At 39.1% G+C, this 18,703-nt stretch overlaps 2 protein-coding genes across 9 annotated transcripts in view; one reads left to right on the forward strand and one right to left on the reverse strand.

The window, feature by feature from the left end:
* Window positions 1-14,127, reverse strand: part of LRRC72 (leucine rich repeat containing 72) — a 56,615-nt gene extending 42,488 nt beyond the window's left edge. For both annotated transcript variants that reach the window (XM_058446713.1, XM_032760091.1), the window contains exons 1-3: window positions 13,910-14,127; window positions 8,387-8,460; window positions 3,319-3,388 (exon numbers count right to left, since the gene is read on the reverse strand). In XM_058446713.1, the coding sequence (XP_058302696.1) occupies window positions 3,319-3,388; window positions 8,387-8,460; window positions 13,910-13,999 (234 nt within the window). In that variant the 5' untranslated portion in view covers window positions 14,000-14,127. The remainder of the gene's footprint in view (window positions 1-3,318; window positions 3,389-8,386; window positions 8,461-13,909) is intronic.
* The window catches only part of SOSTDC1 (sclerostin domain containing 1), a 71,427-nt gene continuing 63,150 nt past the window's right edge, over window positions 10,427-18,703 (forward strand). For 6 of the 7 annotated variants that reach the window (XM_058446724.1, XM_058446749.1, XM_058446743.1 and 3 more), the window contains exons 1-2: window positions 14,251-14,307; window positions 17,799-17,885. The gene's annotated coding sequence lies outside the window, so the exon portion shown is untranslated. Of the gene's footprint in view, window positions 10,764-14,250; window positions 14,308-17,798; window positions 17,886-18,703 lie in introns of those variants that run through there. The other variant, XM_058446732.1, reaches the window with a different exon arrangement.

The following is an 18,703-nucleotide window of genomic DNA, read 5'->3' on the forward strand; positions in this document are numbered from 1 at the left end:
GATCTTGAGACATGTTCCTTCATTTGGGGGCATGGTGGCCTGGTGCCTGACACTTCCTGAGGAAGTTAAATCAGCTTGGATAGTGTATTAGTCCATTTTCACACTGCTATAAGAACTACCCAAGACTGGGTCATTTATAAAGAAAAGAGGTTTAATTGACTCACAGTTCTACATGGCTGGGAAGGCCTCAGGAAACTTACAGTCATGGTGTAAGGCGAAGGGGAAGCAAGGCACCTCTTACATGGTGGCAGGCAAGAAAGAGCATGAAAGAGGAAGTGCCACTTTTAAAACCATCAGATGTCATGACAACTCATTCACTATCATGAGAAGAGCATGAGGGAAACTGCCCCCACGATCCAATCACCTCCCACCCGGTCCCTCCCCTGACACGTGGGGATTACAATTTGAGATGAGACTCAGGTGGAGACACAGAGCCAAACCATATCATTTTGCCTCTGTCCCCTCCCAAATCTCATGTCTTTCTCACATTTCAAAACATAGTCATGCCTTCCCAACAGTTCCCCAAAGTCTTAACTCATTCCAGCATTAACCCAAAAGTCCAAGTCCAAAGTCTCACTTGAGACAAGGCTAGTCCCTTCCACCTATGAACGTGTAAAATGAAGAGCAATTTAGTTATTTCCAAGATACAATGTACAGGCATTGGGTAAATGTTCTCATTCCAAATGAGAGAAGTTGGCTAAAACAAAGGGTCACAGGCCTCATGCAATTCTGAAACCAGGTGGGGCTGTCAGTCATTAAATCTTAAAACTCCAATATCTCTTTTGACTCCATGTCTCATATCCAAGGCATGCTGATGCAAAGGGTGGGCTCCTATGGCCTTGGGCAGCTCTGCCCCTGTGGTTTTTCAGGGTACAACCCCCACAGATGCTTTCATTAGCTGGCATTGAGTGCCTGTGGCTTTTCCAGGCACATGGTGCAAGCTGTCGGTGAAGCTACCATTCTGGGGTCTGGAGGATGATGGCCCTCTTCTCACAACTCCACTAGGCAGTGCCCCAGTGGGGACTCTGTGTGGGGGCTCCAACCTCACATTTCCCCTCTGCATTGCCCTAGTGGAGGTTCTCCATAAGGGCTCCACCCCTGCAGCAGACTTCTGCGTAGACATTCAGGCACTTCCATATATCCTCTGAAATCTAAGTGGAGGTTTCCAAAGCTCAACTCTTGTCTTCTGTGCACCTGCAGGCCCAACACCGTGTGGAAGCTGCCAAGGCTTGAGGCTCGCACCCTCTGAAGCAACAGCTCAATCTGTACCTTGGCCCCTTTTAGCAGCTGGAGCTGGAGTGGCTGGGAAGCAGGGCATCAAGCCCTGAGGCTGCACAGAGCAGCAGGGCCCTGGGCCTTTGATGCCCTGAAGATCTCTTACATGCCCCAGAGACATTTTCCCCATTGTCTTGGCTATTAACATTTGGCTCCTCCTTACTTACACAAATTTCTGCGCCTGGGTTGAATTTCTCCCCAGAAAATGAGTTTTTCTTTTTTACCTAATAATGGTCAGGCTGCAAATTTTCTAAGCTTTATGTTCTGCTTCCCTTTTAAATAAAAGTTTCAGTTTCAGATAATCTCTTTGTGAATGCATATGACTGAATGCTTTCAGAATCAGCCAGGTTATGTCTTGAACACTTCGCTGCTAGAAATGTCTTCCGCCAGATACCCTAAATAATTTTCTCAAGTTCAAAGTTCCACAGGTCTCTAGGGCAGGGGCACAATGCCACCAGTCTCTTTGCTAAAGCATAGTATGAGTGACCTTTACGCCAGTTTCCAATAAGTTCCTCATCTCCATCTTAGATCACCTCAGCCTGGACCTCATTGTCCATATCACTGTCAGTATTGTGGTCAAAACCATTCAACAAGTCTCTAGGAAGTTCCAAACTTTCCTATGTCTTCCTATCTTCTTCTGAGCCCTCCAAACTGTTCCACCAACCTCTGCCTGTTACTCAGTTCCAAAGTTACTTCCACATATTCAGGTTATCTTTATAGCAGTACCCCACTCTTCCAGTGCCAATTCTCTGTATTCATCCATTTTCACACTGCTATAAAGAACTATCCGAGACTGGGAAATTTATAAAGAAGACAGGTTTAATTGACTCACCATTCCACGTGGCTGGGGAGGCCTCAGGAAACTTAACAATCATGACAGAAGGTGAGGGGGAAGCAAGGCACATCTTACATGGTGGCAGGTAAGAAAGGGAGCAATGGAGGAAGTGCGACTTTAATAACCATCAGATATTGTGAGAACTCACTCACTATCATGAGAACAGCATGGAGGGAACCATCCCCATGATCCAATCACCTCCCATCATGTCCCTCCTTCAACATGTGGAGATTACAATTTGAGATGAGATTTAGGTGGAGACACAGAGCCAAACCATATCTGGTAGCAACTGGGAGGTACTAACCCTCTTGGCCTCTGATTGCAGGACAAAGATATGTGAGTCTGAGGACTAGGTATATTGACCTGGGGCACTGTATAAGGGATTCTGCACATGAGGGTGATTTGCCAAGGCCAAAAGACCCTCAGTTGTAAATACCCCTGGGATAAAGGTGAGGTGAGCCAGGAGTGGCCAGTGAAGAGGATTCAGTGTTGGAGAGGCCTAGCAGAGGAACTTCTGAATAAGCCATAAAGGGAAGGATCAACCTTGAACATCTGTTAGTACTACAGGGTACAAAGCAAAGAACTTTGCTTCTCCCTTGCCTTTTTTCTACCACTACGCCACCCCATTCCATACCAAACCTGGAGAAGGCTGAAATGGAGATAAGAAGGAAGGAAAACAGCCAACCATGGCTTTCTAGTTAATAAAGAAGGCAGGTGGCCATCTGCAGTCAGCCATAGCTGGATATAGATGGGGGCATATCTCATTTGTGATTGAAGATTGACAGTTGACTATTATATTCTCATTTATGAACTGGGACTATGACTATGACTCAATGGGCTGCAAGATTTTGTATTACCTAAGAGAGATGAAAAAGGTTATGGGGCTGCCCAGGTTTTCTTTCAGGAGTCTAAGTAGGAGTAGCTTCCACTAAGTGGCTTTGATAGGACATGAGAGACAAAAGTAAAACTGCAATTTGATAGCACCTCACAGATTGCCCTTATTCAATGTATCTCGTGTGTATATATGTGTATGTATACCAAATATATATATATATATATGTACCAGATATATTTGTTTTATATTGGTTTCTTAGCTGAATTTAAATTTTAAGAAAAATTTTAATACTTTTAAAGATTAGCTCTATTAGGAATATAAAATTAAGATAGTAGTTTAATTTTAGTAATTGAAAGATAAAATACAATACTACCTTGTTATGATGAAGCCATAAGTATTTTAATTTTTTAAACCTAGAAAGATCAATGACCTCTGTCAGTTCCCTGGAAAGAAAAAAAAAATGTGAACATTAGCAACAATTAGTTCACATATAGGTAAGTCTGGGCATGTAGTTAGCATGGCTTTGTAGTAACTAGAAAGGCCTCTTTTTGTCCTTTCAAAATTATTGGCACACTCACCTGCTTATTTCAGAAATTCCATCATTATAACTTCATTCACTTGGATTAAGATTTTGTCAGCTAGTTAAAGCTAATACTTGAAAGGGAGCACTTTATCACATTAGCAAAAATTTACACCTCATTATGGCTGAATTTATTGGAACCTTAATTCAAAACAAGTTTTACTGGGGAGAGGACAAAGGAAAAAAGTGAAGCTGATACTGGACTTTCAAGTAAATGTGGGAAACGTAGCTGGGTCCTGCTTCAATATTGTCTGTGGGGTTATTAATGTGGGGCAATAACCTTGAAGTATTTGGCCAGACTGGACTCAGATGGAAATTGCAGGACACCAAGAGACAGACACTGTGTGAAGTGCTTTATTCTCCCTTTATTTATTAATTATAGGATTAAAATATTACCCACTTCTCTTGAACTGTGTGAGATTCCATCTATCCAAGTGGTCTTGGTTCTTGTTGCTAAGGCAGCTCACTCATCAAAGGGGCAGATGTGGGTTTGGGAGAGGGCCCTGTGTGAGGATAGTTGGTCATTTGATTGATGTGGCCTGGAGTAGTTGGATCTCTTATTTCTCAGGGCATACTTGGAACCCAAGTATGTATACATGTACATATCTATTTATTTATCAAATGCTTATAGATCACATATTGTGTGCCAGGTACTTTTCAAAGCATAAAAATATCAGTATTTATTATTATTACAGATACCAATTCTTTTATGGTAAAATTTTATCACAATTATTTTAAACCTTGGGACGCTGAAGGACTAATATTTTTCTAATTTTTATAAAAACATACATTTTTTGAAAGCATGCAAACATTTCTAAACAAAATAAACCTTTTTTTGCCAACTTTTATATTGAAAAATGTCAAACCTGAGAAAAGAAGGAATAGCACAATGACCACTTGTATAACCATCGTAATTTTGAACATATTGTCACATGCTCATACTATCTATCTAATTTATATATTTATTGGTTGATATTTTCTTGGTGAATCATTTGAAAATAAAGTTGCAGGCTTATTGCAGGTGTCTCAGCTTAAGGAGTTCAGCATGTGTATCTCCTATATCAGGGCATTGTCCTGCGCAACCACGATACCATCCTCACACCTAAGAAGATGAAATTGAATTCAGTAATGTAATCTAATATGGCATTCATGTTCAAATTTTTCCCTGTTGTTCCTACATTCTTTTTGGTTTGTTTAAATCCTGTATCCCATTAACATTCATGCATTGCATTTTGGGGTGGTATAACCTTTGAGTCTTTTTAAAGGTAATCATCGTCTTTCCTTTTTCTCCCTTACCATTGGTTTTTTCGGGCTGGGCGTGGTGGCTCACGCCTGTAATCCCAGCACTTTGGGAGGCTGAGGTGGATGGATCACCTAAGGTCAGGCGTTTGAGACCAGCCTGGCCAACATGGTGAAACCCTGTCTCTACTAAAAATACAAAAATTAGCTGGGCGTGGTGGCACATGCCTGTAATCCCAGCTACTTGGGAGACTGAGGCAGGAGAATCACTTGAACCCAGGAGACAGAGGTTGCAGTGAGCTGAGATCGTGCCATGGGCACTCCAGCCTGGGTGATAAGAGCAAAACTCCAGGAAAGTCCAGGATAATTGTCTGGTAGAATGTCTCACATTATTAATTTTTTGGATTGTTTCCTAATGATCAAATGCAAGGAAGATCATGTCTACTTCTCAATTACATGGCTGGTAATTACTGAATCACATAAGGATCCAAATGATGTCAGTCTGCCCCACTCTTGATGAAGCTAAATTCAGTCATTTGGTTAAGAGGGTATCTGCCAGTTCTTGCCACTGTAAAAGTACAAATTTTATAATTGGAAAGTCATACACGAGGCGAATATCTGAGATCATGTGTATATCTTGCTCCCTGACAACTCTTTACTCAATAGGTTTAGCTTCAATTGATGATCCTTACCTGAGCCAATAGATTTGGGATTATAAAATGATTTTCCTAATGTTCTTATTCTTTTAACATTTATTAGCTGCTATTCTTCTGTAAAATGAACATCTGTTCCCTCCTCTTCTATCTCATTCATTCTCCTCCCCATCTTCCCTGAATTTTCAAGAGTTTTTTTACTTAATCCTTTATCATTTAAAACAATTATCAAATTCTCCTTTACAAAAGACATTTCAAGCAGAATCGTGTGTCTCTTTGATATGTACCATTAATTTTTGAGCACTTCCTGGCACAACAAAGTATTTCAGACTCTTCCAAAACAACTTTCTTTTTTTTTCTTTTTTAGAAAGGGTTTGGCTCTGTTGACCAGGCTGGAGTAGAGTGGCTCCATCTCAGCTCACTGCAACCTCCACCTCCTCAGTTCATGTGATCCTCCCACCTCAGCCTCCTGAGTAGCTGGGGCCACAGGGGCATGCAACCACAGCTAGCTAATTTTTTGTAGAGACAGGGTTTCACATGTTACCCAGGCTGGTCTCAAACTCCTGGGCTCAAGTGATCCACCTGTCTCAGCCTCTCAAAGTGTTGGGATTACAGGCATAAGCCACTGTGTCTGGCCTCAAAGCAACTTTTAGTTAGGAAATTTCCACAAATAATAATACATTCTCCTCTCTCACTGTAGATATGTAGCTTATTTCAGGGAAAGAGTAGCTGGACCTTGGGGCACCCTAACTATTGCATGGGGTGATAGTGAGTGTACGTTAACTTCATCTGTTCCTATGATAAATAATAAAGAAATCATTACATGGCTACATCAGAGTATCTCATGCCCCACTCAGAGGATTTCCCATAAAAGTTATTTTATTATATTTTATTTTATTTTTTGAGTCTTGCCCTGTCGCCCAGGCTGGAGTGCAGTGGCGCGAAAGTTGTTTTAATACACTAAAACTTTAAAGTATTAACTGTGTCAAGTTACTGTCACTAATTTTTTTGTAGCAGTAATATCAATGTTGAATTTTCATTGATTAGGTAATGTAATACATTCCTTTTTCATTTTTCTTTTTTAAAATTTAATTAAAAAAAATTTTACGAGCCCACATCTAATATCACATAAATTCACTTTTCAAGAGTACTTTAACTCTTTCATGTCAGAAGGGTTTATTCTGCACATAAACCTGTCCTAAATCAATAATGGGCTGTTACATTATAAGGTGAGGCCAGTCAAAGGATAATGAGAGGTAATTCTACTAATGATGGCTATGACTCATGCTGACAATAATTGTCAACATCTTGTTACAATGTATGTTCTCCATGATCACTCAAGAACACATCAATAAGATGCTTTCCATTTCCCAGAGTCAACAGAAACTTGGTAAATAACTCAGTATACCAGTGTATTGGCATCTGGACTGGGAAATAGTTTTTGTCCACAGCTGAATGAAATGGTAACTTAGTGTCCTTAAAATGTAAAAGGTGTTATCCTTCTCACAAGGAGTCGATTAATTACCTACTGTCAGGTGATGAATGTCTCAAATTTCTAGTATTTTAAAGCTACTCTTATTATCTACTTACTATAGTGATCAATAGTACACAATTTTCAAAATCATAAAAGATGCAATCTTTTGACCACATGAAATATTTATTGTTATTTTAAAACTAACTGACCTATCGAGAGGCCCAAAGCATGATGTTAAGTGTGTCAGAATGCTCTACCATACCTGTTCCATACTAAAAAATATGTTTTTAAACATTTCAAACTGGTCATCAATTTATTCCTTTACTACCAAGAGATTCAGAGCCATTACAAAGGTAAACACTTTTCTCTGTACTGATGAACATAAATATTTATTTATAATAAAATAAATATATTTAAAATAAAGGATTTCCCCAAATCACTAGAAATAAAAGTGATTAAATTTGTTGATAAACTAAGGCATTTTCTTTACAAGAAGCTGAGTTCCAAAGATTACATATGAGCAAAAATATCTCAAACCTATTTAAAAATAATACACAGAATTCAGAGGAATTAAAAAGCACAAAGTAAGGGGGACAAAATGTAGGAATAGGGTCATTGTGCTTAAAATGCAAACTTCAGTGTCACTTACTGGCCAGTGAGAACTGTGGTATCAGAGTCTAATCTTATTTATAACTCCCTCTTCCTCTCATACCTGGGTTCTATCTCATTCTACTCTATAGAAAAACCCAATTTGTTGTCTGCCACCTTGGGGAGTTTGAGTGGAATCAAAGTGGTCTGCTGATATAAGAGAGGGATTTTTCTACTTACCAGTAAAATTGGTATGGGGATTGGTAGAGGTTGTAGTATAATGGAGGTCATTATCATAGTATGTGGTATAATGATTCCTAATAATAGTAATAATATTAACCATACTAATGCTCATTGAGTGCTTGCTGTGTACCAGTAACTTTGACTAACTTTTACTAACTCACCTAAGCTTCACAACAACCCTGAGAATGAGGTAGTATAATTACACCCAGGGAATAGCGTTGCCAGATAAAATACGGGATATCGGGCTACATTTGAATTTCAGGGAAACAATGAATTTTCCAGCTACTGTATGGGACATACTTATACTAAATAAAATTATATTCATTGTTTCTATGAAATTCAAATTCAACTGGATGTCCTATATACTTATTTGTTAAATCTGACAATCCTAATAGGGAGGTTATATGACATACCCAAGATCACCCAGCTGGAAGAGACAGAGCTGGGATTCAAACAGCCTGTCTCCATAATTATCTTTTTTAATCAATTTCAGTATCTTGTCTCTCCAACAGAAAACTGTGGATTCCAGGAAGTGGTAAAATAATTGGAGTCCTACCCAGTCCTTGAGGGGGAAAAATGGAAAATAACATTTGAATCTATGAAGCATTTTAACATGATCATGATAACATGATACTCTTCCATTTTTTATGTTAAGTACACTTACTTTTTAGAAAGGAACAGCTCAAAAACATCAGCATCCCTCTTGTGGCCACATATCTTTAGCTGATCTTCAACTGCCTGATAACATATAATTAATCTGTCAAACTACATTTCAATGAACAAAAATGCTGAGGCATTTGCAGTCAATAACAATAATGTCTACATGAAGATCAAAAGAAAGGTGAATATGGAGGTAACCATTCTAAACTGATAAATTCCAACACCACAATTATATATTATTTAGTCATTTTTGTGGTTGAATTTCATTATCCTTAATCCTGGGCACAGATGTTTAAATAATTTTTAGTCGGAGAGAAAAAATTACGTATGTGTACATACACACCAAAAGCAAGTTTTTTTATTCTCTATGAGGCAAGGTAATTTGGTCTTTAAAGAACTATTCTTAAATGTTTCTTTGAACATGAAGAATTAGTATTTGATAGGTTTCCTATAGAGAATTTGCCCAGTATCACGGTTGGAGGTGGAGACAGTAGGATAAAATGTATGTTATTATAGGACATTCTTTTTTGTGCCTATCACATTATGCTTGGCACCCAGTAAGTTCTCAAAAAATGTGAAATGAATGAATACATGTCATTTTTCTCTGAACAAATGAATAAATACATTTTCCCTTGCTTGGCAAGCAACAGTGACTTCGTTTTTCACAAGTTGCTAACATACACATGCTGTGAGAATTTTTGGTGGAGAAGCAACTTTTATACCCATAGCTCTGTTTTAAAAATAAAACTTTAGCAACAGCTATTTAAATGCTTTACTTTTTTTTCTTAAAGTCCTTTGCGAAATTATTAAATAACGTTAATAGGCCACATGACCTAAAATAATATGAAAAAAGTAAAGTCTGTCTGTAATTTGCCATGAAAAAGTAGAGCTAACAAGACATGACAAAAGTGAAAAGTATGATCATTGCAATCCTGGAATCTGACAAACATTGTAATTATCAGAGTCGAAACAATCACCGAATTTTAGCTGGGATTTGTTATGAATGGTGAGGTTATAATGACTTATAAATCTTTCTGGGTGATATATGAAATTTTGACAGTGGTTTTTCTATTTGGTAGAGGACTTTAACAGGAGTTATATTTAGTGCAATGAACATATTTAAAGAAATGAGGAAGATAGGTATCCTAGTGATGGAGAGCAGCTGCAAATGTATAGTCCCAAACTTCCCATGACGCCTTGTTAAGCAAGCTGAATCTAGGGGCTTGGAGCATTCATAGGCTCAGGTTTAGGCATTGCCATCAGGGTGCTTTGTTATCCAGTTACACAAGTCGAACCTGGGGCTTGGAAAAACTCATTGGATCAGGCTTAGACATTCTCATCTGGGTTTTTGTTTTGTTTTGTTTTGTTTGTTTTTTGAGAGAGTCTTGCTTTGCTGCCCAGGCTGGAGTGTAGTGGCGTGATTTCGGCTCACTGCAACCTCTGCCTCCCAGGTTCAAGCAATTCTCCTGCCTCAGCCTCCCAAGTAGCTGGGACTACAGGTGCACGCTGCCACGCCCAGCTAATTTTTTGTAGAGCCGGGGTTTCACCATGTTGGCCAGGCTGGTCTCGAACTCCTGAGTTCAGGCAATCTGCCTGCCCCGGCCTCCCAAAGTGCTAGGATTACAGGCGTGAACCACCGAGCCCAGCCCTCATCTGGGTATTTTAACTTAAAGATGTCAACTATCAGCCTCTACTACGTACAGTCAGTCACATCTTTGCATAGTGTTTGGGGTGGTTATAGCCCAGCCAAAGAAGAATTAAAACTTGGCAGCCTTCTATTAAAATTATAAATGTGCTTTTAAATTGATCCAGCCATTCTACTTCTAGGACTCGGAAACACACAGGTGCATGCATATACCCAGACAAATGTGATTTTCACTGCTTATTTCAGCATACATTTTCTGTGGTTGTGAAATAGTCCCCATTAATTGGAATGCAGGTTAAATTGATATGTGACATCACAATGGAATACTGTGAAGTAGTTTCAAAATATAGACAGGTGGTCTGATGATTAATTTTATATATAAATTTGACTGGACTAGGGGATGCCCAGATAGCTGGTAAAACATTATTTATGGGTGTGTTTCTGAGGATGTTTTTGGAAGAGATTAGCATTACTATTAGTGGACTGAGTAAACAAGATCACCCTCACCAACAGGGGTGGATATTATCCAATCCACTGAGGGCCCCAATAGAACAGAAAAACAGAGGAATGTGAATTCATGCTTTCTTCTGGAGTTAGGACATCCATCTTCTGCCTTCAGACATCAGCATTCCTAGTGCTCAGGTCTCTGGGCTTGGACTAAAGTAAATTACTGGCTCTCTTCTGGGCTCCAGATTGCAGACAGCAGATTGTGGGACTTCTCGGCCTCCATAATCAAGTGAGCCAATTCCTCATAATAATAGTCTCTTTCTATATATCGCTATATATCCTATTGTTTTGTTTCTCCAGAGAACTCTAATAATACAGACAGATATCTAGACGTCTAAAGATATCTAAAATATATTTATAAATAAAAAGTAATTGGCAGTAAATGTAACAATATTTCTGTTAAAAGTCATATTTATATGAATACAAAATGCACACACTTCAAATTACTAGCAAAAGTCAACACTTGAGATCATGAGGGACTTTCACTTTCTAGGCAATATATATTTTTAGTGATGTTTTAGTATTTTACAATAAGCACATATTAATTTGATAATCAGAAAGTAATGCATATTTTGAAAATTGTAGCCATAGAATGAATATTTTAAAATTTAAATCAAATTTCAAAAAATATGAGGTGAAAGGGAAATTGAATGTATCACTATAATATGTAAATCACTATCATAAGTATTTATTTACACAAGTTTTTATCATAGCATGTTTCTTTCCAATCAATAATTTTGCATGAATCTTGTACAAAATATTAATATCAAAGTGCCCAGAAACATGAAAATGTGCCAATTCACATTTCAGTGAATCCATGGTGGAACAATTCCAGTTCCCAGTTAACATACAGCTTCACTAGTACCATATGCCCTCATCTAAAGGAATTCAATTAAGTTTGCCATCTTATAGGGGCACAGTTAGTGGTCCCTTAAGCAATTACGATAGTAACATTACAAAAGACCCAAAAAACAGTATCTGCAAAGCACAATACAGTGAAGCACGGTAGAAATGAAGTATGCCTGTACTGTTAGCCCGGACATGCTGGAAGATTTCAGGGCACAACTGACAGGCTGGGCCTTAAGAGGTGAGGCGAAATTAGAAACGGGATGTTGGTGGAAGAGGAGAGTAAGTGCACAAAACAGAAGCAACAGAAGAATGTATAAGGTATGTGGGGCTGTACAGCCTTTGGCTGAAGTAAAAGTCACGTGGAAGGCAATTGTGAGAAATAAATTAAGAAAGATGGGTTGGGGTCATATTATTTATGCCAACTTTGAAATTTAGACTCAGAAGTGTGTACTTAATCAGTGCCCGGAGAAAACTTCTTCAGGCCTTGAGAAGTCAAGAACTTAACATCATTTAATTTTATATGATATATAAACACATGTATATGTACATATATATGAAATATATATTCTAAGTAACTGTGTGGTAAAATTCATGTATGAAAGTCTAATTAGTTCTGATTTTTCCCAGGATAACAATGTCAATGCTTTTACACAATATCCAATATCAAATTATTTCACAAACATTTTTCCTCCTTCTCTGTTAGTGCCCTGGCTTTGTTGGTACCCTGGAAGCACAGAACTATTGGGTGATTCAGCATTGTGCTCACTTCCGGGGCAATAGGAAGATATTACTGGATTTTTGAACTAGAAAAAACATGTGACAAAGCTAGGCTTCAGGAAGATGACTAGAGCAGTGATGTGTATGGGGGCCTGGGGTGCAGTGAGAACTGCAGACAGGAAGCAAGGCTGCCTCTGGGAAACAAAGTCCGCTAGCTAATGAGCCTGCCCCAGGGTGGGGGCAGGTGTGAGTGAGCAGTGACCAGATTGACATGGGGCGTGTTTAGGGAGAATGAATGGGAACTGGCAAGTAAATGGAGGCAGAGAATTAGCACGAGGGAAGTCACAGGTGATGATGATGATGATGATGATGATGTGATGACTTGATGAGAAAGGTGACGGGAGGGAAGACAGATGCAGCTGAGAAATGCTGAAATTGAGGCCCTGGTGGAATATACTGGTCAAGGCGCCCAACCAGAAAGCTGCAAGGGTAAATGTGGAACTCATCAGAGATCTCATCAGGGCAGCTGTGCAGATCTGATAAGTCAGTTAACCAGGGGAGAGTGGGATCCAAGGAAGATCACGATGAAGTGTCTACATGGACAGAAGGGAGAGGGAAACATATTGGAAAGGAGACAGAGGAGGATGGTTGTCAAGTGAGGCAGAGGAACAAAAGGACAGCAGGAGGCAGAGGAGCATTTGAAGAAGGTAAAATTTCAATCTACAACATTGTTTTGGCTGGTAGAGGATGTCACTCAGAAAAGTTACTGAATTTAGAGGCCTGAATTTCAGTAGCTTGAAGAGGGTGAAAAGTCAGATTTCAAATTAGTTGGTTAGCCTAAAAGGAAAATAAAAACAGCCCATCACAAAATTGGGATGTGAACAGTTCTAGCATGGAGAGAACAGCAGCTGCTTCTTCCACCACCCGATGCCTGAGGATCTAGAATCAAAGGGAAAAAAATGTTTGAAAATGGTAGGATTATTAAATCCTAGAAGAATAAGGTCAGTATTAAAACTTATAGAAGAAAATGTCCTCTCTGATGATAAATTCTTATACCTCCATGCAACACGCAGGCACAAGTTAGGACTTAGTGTGAAGAGCTTTCAATTCATTACAGAACTCTCAGCCTCGCTTAATCACAGCAGCCCCCCGTCTTTGCAGATGAGTCAGAGAACTCCAAAAAGCCTTGCTAGGTCTTACCTGGCACAATTCTGAGATTTTTTTCCCCACCCAAATATCCAAATATTCTTTTAATTATTATCTTAACTGCTCTCGACTCTGCTTGTAGGGCTAGGGCTCATCAAATAACGTTTTCTCTTCAAGGTGTTGATTTGCACTTGCTGGGAACAATATATTAGGGATACACACCCACACCCACATCCACACACACACACACCCCTGTTGGAGAATCAAGACTGCAAAATTTACTTAATCTCCGTTTCACTTAATCTACAAACCACTATAATTATATACGCAGCAGATGCTGAGTGGTAAAAGGTCAGTGTAAGTCTATTAGTGTGGATTGGGAAGTCCTCAAACCCCACCCAGGAGATTAGGACCTCTAGCCCAGGCAGAGATGCTGAGGGGGGTTCGCCACCGCTCATCGCTGTTCACATCCCAATTTTGTGCTGGACTCTTTGTTCTCATTTTATGTTAACCAATTAATTTGAAATCTGATCTATCTCCATCTTCAGGCTACTAAAATTCCCCTCCAAATTCAGTACCTGCCTGGAGTCCTCAGGCAGGAGGTGGGGCCCTGGGGCAGGGGGCCAAAGGGGCTGATGGCTTGTGAAGGCAGGTGCCGCTTACCTGGCGGCTGCTCTGTAAGGCAGTTTCGGACGCCCTCCGTAGGCCCCAGCATCGCAAGGCACGGGGCACAGGGTTCGGGTCCCAGGACATCAGGACACACGGGCGGCCGAAGCAGCGGTGATTAATCCGGCCTCGCCCGCCGGTGGCACCGAAGAGAGAGTTGGCTTGGAGCGCAGCTCGTTGTTCTGTTACCAACAGTTACCGCATTCCCGTTGACTAAAAGCCAGTCCACACTGGGAAATATTTGAAGCCAAACGCTGACTTCTGTGACGTTTGCGCGTGTGGCCCTGCAACACCCACGCTTGTGCCTCAGACACACGCGTGTTACCCCTGCTCATGGTGATGCGTCCGGTGGATACCGGAGAGCGGGGGTCAGCTATGTCTGGGACCAGGAGGAGGTCAGAGCGCCTGAAGGGCAGTCACCCAGTAATCACTTTGACTCGAGATTTGAATATCAGGAAATTTAGGTTTCTGGAAATTAGACGTGTGTGTGGACCACTGGCCTCATGTATGGGGTGGGGGTGAAGAGGTGCCCTGCAGAGTCACTGTGGATCTTGACGCAAGAGGAAAAAAGCCAGTACTACTGATAGTGTCTCTATTTAAAAGTTTGACATTTTGTTCTTTATGCATGTTATTTGCATACTTTTTTTAAAATATTGCATTAAGATATTTATTTTGAGGTCGGGTGCGGTGGCTCACGCCCGTAATCCCAGTGTTTTGGGAGGCTGAAGCAGGTGGATCACCTGAGGTCAGGAGTTCTAGACCAGCCTGGCCAACATAGAGAAACCCTGTCTCTATTTAAAAAAAAACACAAAAATTAGCCAGGCATGGTGGCATGTGCCTGTAATCCCAGCTATTTGGGAGGCTGAAGCAGGAGAATAGTTTGAACCTGGGAGGCAGAGGTTGCAGTGAGATGAGATCCAGCCATTGCACTCCAGCCTGGGTGACAGAAGGACACTTTGTCTCAAAAAAAAAAAAAAAAAAAGATATTTATTTTGAATGCTGAGTTTTTGGTGCTGCTTACATCTGGATCCAAGGCCACTGCCTTACTTGCCTCATCATAGACCCAGACCTGGGATGAAGATGGGGGTGGTAGAATTAAGGCTCCTCAAGAGTCCAGGTGCACAGAAAAATGGAAGGAACTCTCTACTGACTTTATTGGCTAAGAATAAGTGCATATTGTTTCAGTAGCTGAGAAATCCTTTCTCTGGCAGAAAATGGACAAATTGAGCCACTATTTGGCCAATCTTTTCAACCTTGTTTTTTGTTTTTGTTTTTTGAAATTGCGGTCTTCTGTAACTGTACTGGAACCTCTAGCATAGATTATCTTGTGATTTTATTTATATGAGCCTTGTTCCCTCTAGCTTGGGTAACTTTGGAGGCAGGATCCTGTTTAAGACATCTCTCTCTTCTGCCAGAGCCTAACATACTGCGCTTAATTAACATTGACTGGATTAAATGAGTTGGTTTCTTGGCTCCAAATTTGAACCTGAAATCTAGGAATCAAATGTAGCTTTCTGAAATGGGTCAAGCTACTTGCATTAAAATAATGCTGGTGTTGAAATGAAGCATTAAAAAATGTCTCCGTGGGGAAATCAAGTACACATTGTTTCAGTAGTTCTAATATGTATTTGGGGCTGAGGTGGGGGTAAAAGCTCTCCAAGTTATTGTGGAGGGATTAATCATCTAAGAACTATTGTTTAAGTAGTTTCTATCCTGGAAATAAAACTCAAATGAGAGAAATGGTCCACTGAGAAGGCATATATAATAATTCATTGGCTCATTTTTGCTGTTGATATGTGTTACAGCATTGCAGATATTATTCAGGAATATGCTACATGAAAAAATGGAAATGCACAATACTTGTTCAGTTTTCTACATTACACAAATGTGACTTTATAACCATATGCAAAATAGTTTTAAGGAGCTTCTTGCAGATGTAAACTAGTCGCCAGTTAATTTCTACTAAAATCACATTTAAAATTTTTATTCTTTATTTTTTCAGCATTTTACCTCATATTAAAAAGCTAATTTTGAAAAAAACCCTATTCTTAGGAAAGGAACTCAAGACTCACTTATTATAAGATCTTAATGTGTTCCTTCTTCAAGAAAAAATTAACTGATCACGAAGGCTAAAATAAAGCAAATTTAATTATGGAATGTCAAGGATGGAGGTTAATGAAGGCACTTTTTGGACAAAAGCTCCTTCCCAGACATTCTCACATTGGTGACATGAAATTTTTACAAAAGAATTATTCCCAGTAGAGTGAGCAGAGAGAACTTTTACCTCCATGGGGTAGGATTATAGCCTGAGGAATCCAGCCTGAAATTTTTAAAATTCATGTAAAATAGGCATTCTTCTTTACAATCAATCTTGTTTTAATATAAAAATAAAGCATTTCCCCAAACTCTCCTCAAATCTTTGTGTAATATTTACATTGAAGCAAGACACCCTGTGTTTATCCTGTGGCTTTACCTCCCTGGCTTGCTGCCATTGCCTGCAGCGGTATGCATACCCCAGTTTGAAAGCTCTATCATATCATGTATATGGATTTGGATAAGTAGAAAGAACCCTCTGCTCCAAGTCAGAGCATGTAGGATTTAGTGTCAACTCTGACATTAACTAGTTGTTAGCCACCTTCAAATCACTTAATGTCTCTGGGCCTCAGTTTCTTCAACAGTAAAAGCTGGAAGTTCAGTTCAAAAAATTTATTATTTAATTAACTCTCCTAGACAGGTAGTGTGTATTGTTTACAGATTAAAAGATTCTTGTATTGATATAGAATAAGTTTTTAAGATAAGTTTTCAGTGAAAAATGTGTGAGAAAAAATTATGCATGTGATTGCTATCATTAAAACTACATAATTTAAAACATTCTTTCTAATTTTGTCTTTAATAATTCCAGTTATCAATCTAGATATTGTTTTTCTAAGTGAGTGAAAAATATTTATTAGATACAATGATCATTATCACTCATATCACTCATAGAATAAACAATATATCGGCCACAATCAATATACATATTCTTATATCGCATGTATAAAAAGATATATCTGGCCAGGCACAGTGGCTCACGCCTATAATCCCAGCATTTTGAGAAGCCAAAGCGGGAGAATCACTTGAGGCCAGAAGTTCAAGGCTATGGTGAGCTATGATCACATACTTTACTCCAGCTTGGGCAACAGAGTGAGACCCCCATCTCAAAAAAAATAAATATTCAAAATTTATAAAAATACATGTTTTTATGATATTCAATGACCAGCCTATCAAAATTTTCATTGTTATAATTTTAGGTAAAATAACGTCCCATTTTAATTGATAGCTACAATTTTTTTTTTGTTTACATAAAATGCAAATAACAATGAAGTATTGGGGGAAAATTCTCCAGGAGTCTCTCCTGTTACTGCACATAAGCAAAGGCACTAACTACCTTTGGTAAGGACTACATTTTCAAGGATATTTGTATAGCAAACAGCCTTTGAAGATACAATGTCTACCTACAGCCTTGGTAGATATAGTGTCTACCTTCAGAGCAAAAAGTAGGTGTTTTTGTTTTTTGTTTTAACTGAGCAGTATAATAAAGATAATGTCTCCCTTATTTATTATAAAGATAAACTGAGGCAACTTACTGCCCAGTATAAAAGGTCTGGCTTCCTTAAGTTTAAATTTCCTCTTCCGTAACACAACCCACTCTATGTGCCCATATCACCTGGCCCATTTCACATTGCCTTCTGGAAATCGTGGGTAGGAGAACTGGTGGAAATACTAATATTCTATCTATGCTACTACCATCAGTAGTAAGCTATCTTTTGTCTCTAAGCCAGAAGTATCATCTTTTGCCAGCATCTGTGAAACTGTGGTAGGCTAACTTTTGCTTCTCTGTGTATAGGTGGATTTTAAATGAGATTAAACCATGTAATTTGTTCTTCATCCTTCATTTTTCTCTTTACCATCTCATCAACCTCCACCTTTTCAAGTAAGTGTACATAGAATTACAAAATTGAATTGTGGCATTATGTTCCATTGTAATGTATCTTACAGTTTATTTACTTATTACTCCACTGATGAACATTTATGTTGTCCAGGTTTTTGCTCTGACAAACAATGTTGTAACAAATGTCTTAGCATACCTGGATTACTATTCCAGTAGCTGAAATTCCTTCATGAGATTATTGGATCATATATGATAATACCCCTTTCTGGATAGGGTATCTTTCTCTATTTGACATCAATTTTGTTGACCTTTGCCAATCTAATTGGAGAAATTTTTAATCTCAATGTCTTGGTTTATATTTATTTAGGGAAGTTTATGATCTTTCCAAAAGCTTATTGGTCATATGTATTTTTTTCTGTGACTTGTCTTTTCATATTCATTGCTTAACTTTTAATATCCAAATGCCAATGAAAAGCCCTGCAAGCTGGATCTATAAAGTGTTTGCCATTTATTTCTTGAAGTCACCAATGGGTAGCCTCAAGTCATCTTGCAGCATCCTGCAAAGCTGTCTTCTCTTGCCCTCCTGTTCCTTGCTAATGCCTGCTGCCCTTCAGACTATTGAAATAAATTTCATTTCTCTAAGGCCAATTGTCCTTTGCTAGTCTGTAGGATCCATGCCCAGGATGCTATCACCTGATGTTCTAAGTATCAACTTTTTGTTTTTGAGTTATCAGAGTGGTGGTGGGTTTTGAGCTGATAGGAGAAACACTGCCTTACTCCAAACCCATGTGACACTTTGCCATCAAGGTTCTGAAGAAACACTGCTCACATGCAGTTTTTCTTAAGCTCTTTCAGGAAAG

This window comes from Hylobates moloch, unplaced genomic scaffold, assembly GCF_009828535.3.
Source record: "Hylobates moloch isolate HMO894 unplaced genomic scaffold, HMol_V3 SCAFFOLD_1, whole genome shotgun sequence".
In the NCBI taxonomy this organism is placed as follows: domain Eukaryota; kingdom Metazoa; phylum Chordata; class Mammalia; order Primates; family Hylobatidae; genus Hylobates; species Hylobates moloch.